We start from the raw sequence: 10984 nt of genomic DNA on the forward strand, positions 1-10984 counted from the left end.
CCACTGATAGCCTTACGGGGTTTTCATTGTATGTAACTGTCTTCTCTCCTGTTGCTGCTTTAAAAATTTTTTCTTTATCATTATTTTTTGCCATTTAAATACTCTGTGTCTTGGTGTAGACCTCCTTGGGTTGATTTTTGGGGGGAATCTTTGTGCCTTCTGGATGTGGATATGTTTCTCTCCTCAGATTAGGAAAGTTTTCAGCTTTTATTTCTTCAAATAAATTTTCTGCCCCCTTTTCTCTCTCTTCTTCTGGGATCCATATACGCAAATGTTATGCTTGATAGAATCACTGTGTTCCCTATGTCTATTCTGATTTTGCGTAATTTTTTCTCTCTCACCTACTCAGGTTGATTACTTTCCATTACTCTGTCCTCCAGGTCACTAATTCATTCCCTGTCTCTTCTAGTCTACTTATTCTGTCTAGTGTATGTACGTATGTAGGTAGGTATGTATTTATTTATTTAAAAATTTGAAATTTAAATTCAGTTAACATATAATGTATTACTGGTTTTAGAGGTAGAGGCCTGTGCTTGATCAGTCTTATATAATACGCAGTGCTCATTACATCACATGCCCTCCTTAATGTCCATCACCCAGTTACCCCATACCTCCACCCCCTTCCCCTCCAGCAATCCTCAGAATGTTTCCTATGATTAAGAATCTCTTATGATTTATCTCTCTCTCTGGTTTCATCTTGTTTTATTTTTTCCTCTCTTCCCCTATCATTCTCTGTTTCTTAAATTCCACATATTAGTGAGATCATATGATAATTGTCTTTCTCTGGTGGACTTATTTCGCTTAGCATAATACCCTCTAGTTCCATCCACAGCATTGCAAATGGCAAGATTTCATTTTTTGATGACTGTGTAATATTCCATTACCACCTCTTCTTTATCCATTCATCTGTCAATGAACATCTGGGCTCTTTGCATAGTTTGGCTATTGTGGACATTGCTGCTATAAACATTGGGGTGCAGGTGCCTCTTTGGATCACTACATTCATATCTTTGGGGTAGATACCCAGTAGTGCAATTGCTGGGTCATAGGGTAGCTCTATTTTCAACTTTCTGAGGAAGCTCCATACTACCATTTTGTTACTTTCTGTAACTGTTTTTCAGAGTGGCTGCACCAGCTTGCATTCCCACAAATAGTGTAGGACGTTTTCCCTTTCTCTGCATCCTCACCAACCCACTCCTGGGCTCACTCTTTGTAGCTGGCTTCCCTGCTCTGATGCCTGAGAGCTCTGTTACACACAGGCACCCCTGGTCTTCCTGTGACTCTGAGGGGCCTGAGACCACACTGTTCCAGCTAGGGTTCTGCCCCTGCTTAGCCTCCTAAGTGATGTCCGTCACTGGAGCAGACTTCTAAAAATTTCCAATTTAGTGCTCTGCCGCTCTATCACTTGATGATAGCTGGCTGACGGAGGCTCCCTCCCCACACAGTCTACGTTCCCATATATTGCCTCGGATTCACTTCTCTGCACCTCCTACCTTGCAGAAAGTGGTCACTTTTCTATTCAAAATGTTGCAGCTTTTCTTTTCTTTGATCTCCGGTTGAGTTCATAGAGTGTTCAGAATGATTTGATATCTATCTAGCTGAATTCCTGGGACCAGACTAAACTAAGGTCTCCTACTCCTCTGCCATCTTGGACTCTCCCCATCTAGTGTATTTTTAATTTCATGTATTGTATTCTTCATCTCTGATTGGTTCTTTTTTATCTCTTTGTCAAAGGTCTCACAGATGTCCTCCACTTTTTTTTTCAAGTCCAGTGAGTATCTTTATGATCATTACTTTAAATTCTCTAGCAGGCATAATTACTTTTATCCATTTTAAAATGCTTAGGCCTTGGGGTGTCTGGGTGGCTCAGTCAGTTAAGCAGCTGCCTTTGGCTCAGGTCATGATCCCGGGTCCTGGGATCTAGCCCCACATCTGGCACCCTGCTCAGCAGAGAGCCTGCTTCTCCCTCTTCCTCTGCCTGCCACTCTGCCTGCTTGTGTTCTCTAACTCTCTGTCAAATAAATAAATAAAATCTTTAAAAATAAAATAAAATAAAATGCTTACGCCTCTTGCTGTGGTTTTGTCTTATTCTTTCACTTGGAACATATTTCTCTGTCTCCTCATTTTGTCTAACTCTCTGTGTCTGTTTCTATGTGTTAGGAAAGTCTGCTATATCTCTCGCTCCTGGAAGCAATGGCCTTATGAGGAAGAGGTCCTGTAGTGCCAATGCAGTGTCCCCTGTTCACCAGAAGCTGGACTTCAGGGGTATCTCCTGTATGTGTTGCATTCACCCTGCTGTTTTGCCTTGGCTGCTTTTTCTTTCAGTCCATTTGTCTACAGTGTCTCTCTTTGCCTATTGTGGGCAGTGTTTGGTTTCTTTTGGTTAGTGGACTAGTCTGGGACCCCCTTGGGCTTGAGTTGGGTCAGACCAGGCATTTGCCAGAGAGGCAATAGTACCAAACTGCAGGGCACTTTCCCTGTGTCTTCCACTGAGATGTTCTCATTAGTGGGCAGGGCCTATAATCAGACCAACTGTCTGCTCCTAGCCCCTGGCTGGGGGTGCCATGTGACTGCTGTGTGTGGTTATCTTCCCTCACTCCAGGGTAGGATTCACTTTGGAGTGGTGATGGTCCCTATCAGGACTGCTTGCACACTGCCAGGCTTGTGACCCTGGTTTGAATGGACTCCAGCTAAGAGCATAGTAGGGGGGCTGGGCCAGCTGGGATGGGGCACACAGTTTTAACAAGGTGTACACCAATCTGCTTGTGAATGAGACTTGCAGTCTCCACCACTGCTGCTGCCACCACTGCAATGGGGACCAAGGCCCTGCACGGTGTGTGGGCCAGTAGATGCTTTGTTGGCAAGGTTTGCTTTAACCTTCTTGGTAGAGGACCTGCAGTTTTGGGACTGAAGCAAGTGTGACTAGAAAAGGCAGATCTGCCAAAGCCTGGGGTGGGGAGGCAGGGCTTGGTGTAAACATGTTAGATAGTGAATGTCGTTGTGGAGGTGGTTCTCTCAGGTAGCCATATGTTTATGCCTGGGGTTGGTTGTTCAGCAATATGTTGATTAACATCCATATACTTGTGAATTTTCCTGTCTTCTTGTAATTGATTTCTAATTTCATACCATTGTGATTAGCAAAGATGCTTGATATGATTTCAGTTTTCTCAAATGTTTAAAAAACTTGTTTTGTCAGATAACATATGATCTATCCTAAAGAATGTTTTGTCTGTGTTAGAGAAGAATGTTTATTTTCTTGCTGTTGGAAAGAATGTTCTATATGCATCTGTGAGGTCCATCTGATCTAAAGTATAGTTCAAGGCCAAGTTTTCATATTAATTTTCTATCTGGATTATCTATTCATTAATGATGGCAGAGTAATCGACTCATTTACTTTTATTGTATTGTTGTCTACTTATCCCTTCGGATCTCTTCATATTTGTTTTGTATATTTAGGTATTCTGATATTGGGTGCATAAATATTTATAATTGTTAGATCCAAAATAACAATACTTCTTAGAGTTTGCAAGTCAATGCATCATCAGTCCCCTATCTACTTCTTCCAGCATATTCTAATGAATGATTTCCTTTGCTCACTTAGCCTTTCCTCTTGCCACAGCAGATTTTTCTTACAGTTTTTAGAATTTTCTTTCTATTGTTACTCCCTTGGATGCTTTCTCAATTAGATGCTCTCTCCTATAAAACCCTTTTGGTCCTATTACTCCAGGTAAAATATATTTTCTCTTCACTACTTAACAATATTTTTTACAATTTTTATATTTGTTTATTCAGTTTCTCCCAATGCACTGTGAGATTCACAAGGTTAGGAAACAATGTCTTTTTGTGTTCTTGTTTCCTCAGTACCTGGCAATGTCCCTAGAATACATAGATACTCAATAAATATTTTTTGAGGTAATAATTATTTCCAAAAATTAAGTAGAATTGGAAGTAAAATTGTGGGCAAATAGTATGCACATTTTAGAAATATTTGATATTTACTTTTAGATTATCCAGAATAAAGTTTGTATCAATTCAAACTTCTGCCAGTAATGTATGAAGCTATCCATTTAATAATACTTTCACTTTTGGGGGGTATTAACTTTAAAATAAATATTTGCTAATGTTACATTGGTATTTTAATTTTTATTTTAGAAGTGAACTTGATCTCTTTTATATATTTATTGTTCACTTATTTTTCTTCTATAATTTTTTTATTCATGTCCTTTGTTAATTTTTCTATTGTTACCTTTATATTGATTTCTAAAATCTTTTAGTATATTAAATACAGCTCTTTGTCTATGTGATAGTTTGCACTTATTTTTTCTAGATTTTCATTGCACTTTAATTTTATTTTTAATTCACAGAGATTTTAGAATTTTCTGGCATCTATCCCCACCCTTTCACTGAAACTGCTCTTACTAAAATTACCAATAATCTTATAGTTATTATATCCAGTGGGCATTTTTCAGACTTCACCTTATTTGATATACTGAGAACAAAGCAATATAGGTCACAGTTTAGATATTTGGTTTACATTGATTTGAAATATCTCTGCCACTTCTAAATGATAGCTTTCCAAGTTATTATAATAAAAAATGAAATTAAGGGCTACTTTGCAAATTTGTTTGTGCTAACATTAAATGCAAATCATCACGTAGAAGCCTTTTAGCAAATCCTTCTGGTTTTATGATTATGGAAATGAGTCAAATATTGTGTGAAACCAAATGCCAGACCTGAATTAGAAATAAAGAAACTAGCTCTAGAGATTGAGAAAGAGTTGGAGTACAGCATTCCAAGCAGAAATCAGAAATATGGGGTTCTGAAAGAATGTTGTATTAGTGTCCTAGAGCTGCTGTAATAAAGTACCACATACTGGGTTAAAACAACAGAACTTTATTCTCTCACAGTTCTAGAGGCTTGAAGTCCCAAATCATTGGCAGAGCCATGCTCCCTCTGAAGCCTGCTTCTTTCAGCTTCTGGTAGCCCTAGGTATTCCTTGCCTTATGGCAGCAAAACACAAATCTCTGCCTCCATCTTCTCATGAACATCTTCCCTCTGTGTCTTTTCCCCCCTCTTTTTATAAAAACCACTTGACCTGATTACATTTGCAAAGATCCTTTTACCAAATAACGTCACATTCACAGTACCCAACACATCTTTTTGGGATACACAATTCAATCCATAACAGATGTGAACCAAGTAAATGGGAGAAAATGGAATCATGTAGATTTCTAGAACAAAGGGTAAAATACCAAATCCTAAATTGACAAGATAGGTTGAATAATGATTAGTTGGGTAGGTAGATCAGCAGGGGAAAAGGAGCATTTGTGGATTTAAGAAATGTAATGAGAAACTGCTCTATGAAATCCCTTGTAATTCCATTTGGAATCTCAAGTAAATTTTTAATTGATTATTTAGGCATGCTAATTTGTTTCTATAAATAAGCTAGTGATAAAGGCAGCTTAGTGCAATAGGTTGGTGTATAATTAAGATTGATCAAATTCTTTATTATTTCTTGGAGGGGAATGTAAATATCAAATAATTAGAAATTGAAATTTTAACTGATATTGAAAATTCAAGTTATATCTATGGAAGATTTGGTAAAATCTTATTTAAGTTGAGGCAGCAAAATTAATCCAGTACATGCAATTGCATAATCCAATGAATAAAATGTTAGTTTTGAAATTTATTTCTTGTTATAAATCAACCCCAAATGGACTTTGAAGATATTTTATAAAATCTCAGAAACTTGATTACAAAAGACACATGCAATGTGTGACAGATGCAGTTGAGAACACCAGACCACAAAGAGGTTGATAAACAACCTAATTTTCAACTATAGCCAGTCTGATGAAAACCTATGTCAGTTCTTTTGTAAAATGACTATTGTTATACTTCACTTTATTAATTCTTAGAAAGATAGAACATAGTGAAGCAGAATGGACAAAAATTAAAGCAGAGCCAGTTGAGCTGTAAGACAAGCAACATGGTTTTTAACACATTCATCCAATTATACTGAACAAATATTCACTGATCCCTACCAAGAGACTGAGGTTGTTTTAGGGACTGGGTCAAAGAATGTGAAAAATGTTAATTTATTTGGCTAAGATGACCTAACTACAATTAAGACTAATGCATGTCAAACAAGTGTAATTATTCAATGACATTTTTATATTTCCTTGAGGCATAAAGAAATTTAAAAATATTTCTAGGTTAATCAAGTCATAATGATTGTTTAGATATGTTTGTCTCTGTGACTACATTTTTGAAGTCTGTTTTCTTCCCTTTAACTTTCTGTAGACCAAAGTGATGTGTTTTTTGCACATCTTTTGATATATTTTCATCTTGCTAGTAAAATTTTTGTGTGATGTGTAAGTTAAAGTTTTATTTACATTCCTAATCTATTATAATATCATTTATAATTTGCTTAACTGGGTTTCCTCTATTTCAAGGCTTCAATTTACAGTTTTATCTTCATTGGGGAATTTATTCCTAGGTGACTATTCAGTAGCTTGTATATTTAAAAAGGCATTTTATTTCATTTGACAGATCTTTAGACTTAACATTCTTTTATTTGGCAAACTTTGGGTGGAACTATTTTATGAAATAGTTGAAAATAAAAATATCTCAAGTTGTTTGAGAATGCAAATATGCTATATATATAGGTAGCATATTTGCATATATATAATATATAGGTAGTATATATATATATATATACATATATATCCTACTATCAATATAGATAGTAGGCTCTTGTAGTTCCTGAGTGCTGAGGACAGAGGAATGGAGTTTACATGGAATGGACCTCAGAACTGAAATTTTTAAAACAATATTCACTTTCTTCTAAATCAGGTAAGTATACATTTTGATAGAACATTGCCACATACATATATCATTTGTTTTCTCCAACAATTGAAAATAGGCTGCAGCATTCTGAGTTCTGCAATATAACTGTCTTTGATAGTAGGATGAAAATAACAGAATTGAAAGTTCAAAAACAACACTTTCAACAATTAGGAAGCAACATTACTGGAGTTTACTTGATGTTCCTCTGATAGACAAATGCTTTTTTCAACTTGATGTTTCAAATAGTAGCTCTCTCACTTGTAGCCATTGTTTATGAGTGTTTATACCAAGTTAAAATGTGCTTGGAACACCACCAATGGAACCTTGTAGGGAGAATTGACTGTGATGTCATAGACCTTTAAGGGAAACTTCTAGAAGTGAGATTAGTCATATGAGAGACTAAACAAGAGAGATGCTTACTGAGTAAGGTGGGATCCAACAAGAGTGTAGTACAGAATGCAGTAATTTATTAATTACTTTTTTCTAAGGTAGCTCAACAGAACAACACTCAATGAAGAAAGACAAAGGCTTACCTGTCTGGTACATTTGTGATTCTTGATGATTAATTACTTGAAGAGTAATATGTTTGAAATTCACCAGTTTTAGAAATGGAAGAAGGTGATGAACCTGATCAGCCTATCTCAACAGGGAGACAAGAAATTCGAAAGAGAAGACGACCCAGCCAACCAATGGTAGACAAATCCCAGCAGACTGAAGTGACAGAGAAAAAGAAACACTTGCCTATATCACAATCATCTGGCCCTAAAGCTACCCTTAGTATTGGTAATATTCCTGGAAGCAAAGTCAACTATGAGTCTCTCAGAGTATCTTCTCAACTTCAGCAAACTTGGACAAAGAGAAAGCGTGTACAGGATATGACTGATAAATCTCTGCAAACAGACACTACTGTAGAAGAGAAAAAAGAAGAAATCATGTCAATTAGTGAAACAGTGATACCTGAAGAAAAGCTAGCTGCTGTTGAAGAAGCAGTCCCTGACTTTCCAGAGAGTGTTCAGGAAGTAGAAATTCCACCAAGCAGACATTCAGTTCAATTCAAAATAGATAGATCTCAGCAGACTAGTTGTACTGGAGACTGGACAATGATGAACATTCCTCAAAAAGTGGACAAGGAACAGCAGACGTACTTTAGTGAAACAGAAATAATGGTTATTGGCAGGCCAGATAGCTCTTTTTCAAAGTCAAATGAAGTTGTGCAGAAACGTAAATCCTCAGGGAAGTTTTTCATTAGTGAACATCCTGAATTGCAACCCTCAACAAGTAAAGATGAAGCAATTGGGCAGATACATAGCAGATTTCTATTTGGTCAACAAAGCAAAAAAGGTTCTTTGGAACTTTCAGAAGATGAGCAGTATGTTCTAGGTGAAGTACAGCCTCCCACTGCAGAAGAGATCTCTGCTGAAGTGCAACCTCTGCCAGCTGAGGAGACTACTACAGAAAACTCCCCAACTGTACTTCAGCCTCCACCAACTGAAGAGGCTCCTGCAGAAGAGGCCCCTGCTAAAGTAGAGCCCACACTGGGTGAAGAGGCTCTTTCAGAAGGGCCTCCTGATGAAGTTCAGTCTCCAAAAGTTGAAGAAGCTTCTATTGAAGTACAGCTTTCCCCAGCTGAGGAGACTCCTGCAGAAGAGGCCCCTGCTAAAGTAGAGTCTATCCCTGCTGAAAAGGCTTTTTCAGAAGAGGCTTATGCTGAAGTTCAGCCTCTATCAGCTGAAGAGCCTCCTACACAAGAGGCCCCAGAACTTCAGCTTTCACCAGCTGTGGAGGCCCCTGCAGAAGAGGCCCCAGCTGAAGTTCAGTCTTCACCAGCTGAGGAGGCCTTTTCTGAAGAGGCCCCAGCTGAAGTTCAGCCTCCACCAGCTGAGACATCTCCGGTAGTTCAGTCTCCACCAACTGAGGAGGCCCCTGCAGAAGAGGCCTCAACTGAAGTTCGGCCTCCACCAGCTGAGACGTCTCTTGAAGTTCAGTCTCCACCAGCTGAGGAGGCCCCTGCAGAAGAGGCCTCAACTGAAGTTCAGCCTCCACCAGCTGAGACATCTCCTGAAGTTCAGTCTCCACCAGCTGAGGAGACCCCGGCAGAAGAGGTCCCAACTGAAGTTCAGCTTCCACCAGCTGAGACATCTCCTGAAGTTCAGTCTTCACCAGCTGAGGAGGCTCCTGCAGAAAAGGCCCAAGGTGAAGTTTGGTCTCCACCAGCTGATGAGGGCCCTGAAGAAGAGGCTCCAGATGAAATTTGGTCTTTACCAGCTGAGGAGGCTCCTGCAGAAAAGGCTCCAGATGAAGTACAGTTTCCACCAGCTGAGGAGGCTCCTGCAGAAGAGGCTCCAGCTGAAGTACAGTTTCCACCAGCTGAGGAGGCTTCTGCAGGAGAGGCCCCAGATGAAGTTTGGTATCTACCAGCTGAGGCAGGCCCTGCAGAAGAGGCCTCAGCTGAAATTTGGTCTCCACCGATTGAGGAGGCCTCAGCTGAAATTTGGTCTCCACCAGCGGAGGAGGTCCCTAAAGAAGATACCCCAGCTGAAGTTTGGTCTGCACCAGCTGGAGGAGTCCTCATTGAACTTCATCCATCAGATGAAGAAACTACTTTAGAAATGGTCCCTGTTGACAAATAGTTTCCAGTGGCTGAAGAGGACTTTATTACACAAATCTCTATAGAAGATGTCCTTGCTAAAGTTCAGCCTCCACCATCTGAACACATTGCTGTAAATGAGGCTTTGGTAGACCATATGTCTACTGAATATCAATATCTCCAGACAACAGATGTCCCAGTGGTAAAATTAGAATCACTGGTTTTGGAAGATCAGCAAAAACTTGAAGAGCCTTTAGAACTGGATCCTGCCCCTGAAGATTTGTCTAATATCAAGAAAGAACAGGTCCCGGCCTTCAAAGTGGAGGGTGTCTTTCATATAGAAATAAAATAGAGGCCTCTTCCTCAGCTGTAATCAGGTCTTAACTAAGTTAGCAATCAGAAGCTAGGGGACATAAACACTTTAGAAAAGTGTAGGCATTTGGAAGTAGCTTTGTGAACAGGGAGATAAAAGGAAACCCCAAGACGTGGACCACTGGTTGGAAAATGGACAATAAAAACTAGTGGTTTAAAATTACTGTGTTATTTTCATTCAAATCTAGCATATATAAAATACCCATTTGGAAACAAAGTAAGTTGTTGATTGAAATAATTACTTAAAATATCCTTTCTATAATAAACCCTGTTGAAAAGGGTAAAATATACTCTATAGCTATATTTTCTTTTCACTACATGTAGCTTGTAGTGGAAAAGGCAGTTTCTTTGCTGCAGTTCTCTCATCTAAATTCCTTGAGTTCTAGTCACATAGCTAGAGGTATGTGTTTTTTTTTCTCCTTATTATAATACATAATATCTCTAATTCTCTTTATATTTGATTCCTTCTGAGGCCAGCGTTTCTTTCCTGTTTTCATCCCTCTCTTCTTGCATGTTTTACATTTCCATATCTGGATAGCGAAACTTAATTCCTTTGTAAAAACCTTCTTTTTAATGAAGATAGCCTGGATAAAGTATTTTAAAAGGTGTGCAAACATAAAGAAAAGTACACTTAGATGGCCTTGAGGGCATATTTCTACTTAGTTTTAATTTCATTTCAACTTAGAATGTGATGAATCCTTTGGAAGCTTGGCTCATTTTTTGTACTCTGAACTTGTGATGAAGAGAAACTTGCATAAAGTTGAATGAGTAGTTGTAGTACAGTAGTCTCCCCTTACCTGCAGTTTTGCTTTCCATAGTTTCACTTACCTGCAATCAGCTGTGGTCCAGAAGCATATTTTCCTTCTGATGTATCTTTCCTTGAAGGTCAGTAGTAGCCTAACGCTACGTCACAATGCCTACACCATTCACTTCACTTCATCTCATTATGTAGGCATTTTATCCTCTCATATCATCACAAGGAGAAAGGTGAGTACAGTACAATAAGATATTTGAAATAGAAAGAGATTATATTCATATAACTTTTATTACAGAATATTGTTATAATTGTTCTATTGTATTATTAGTTATTGTTGTTAATCACTTACTGTGCCTAATTTATAAATTAAACTTTATTGTAGGTATGTATGAATAGGAAAAAACAGTATACATAAGACTTGG

At 38.3% G+C, this 10984-nt stretch overlaps 1 protein-coding gene across 1 annotated transcript; it reads left to right on the forward strand.

Moving 5' to 3' along the window:
- Positions 1-7256: 7256 nt before the first annotated feature.
- On the forward strand, positions 7257-9874 carry FSCB (fibrous sheath CABYR binding protein). Its single transcript, XM_021701521.1, is given in 1 exon segment — positions 7257-9874. A coding segment is annotated over 1 exon segment (2331 nt). The 5' UTR covers positions 7257-7454; the 3' UTR covers positions 9786-9874.
- Positions 9875-10984: the final 1110 nt, after the last annotated feature.

Source organism: Neomonachus schauinslandi, chromosome 9, assembly GCF_002201575.2.
Source record: "Neomonachus schauinslandi chromosome 9, ASM220157v2, whole genome shotgun sequence".
NCBI classification, from domain to species: domain Eukaryota; kingdom Metazoa; phylum Chordata; class Mammalia; order Carnivora; family Phocidae; genus Neomonachus; species Neomonachus schauinslandi.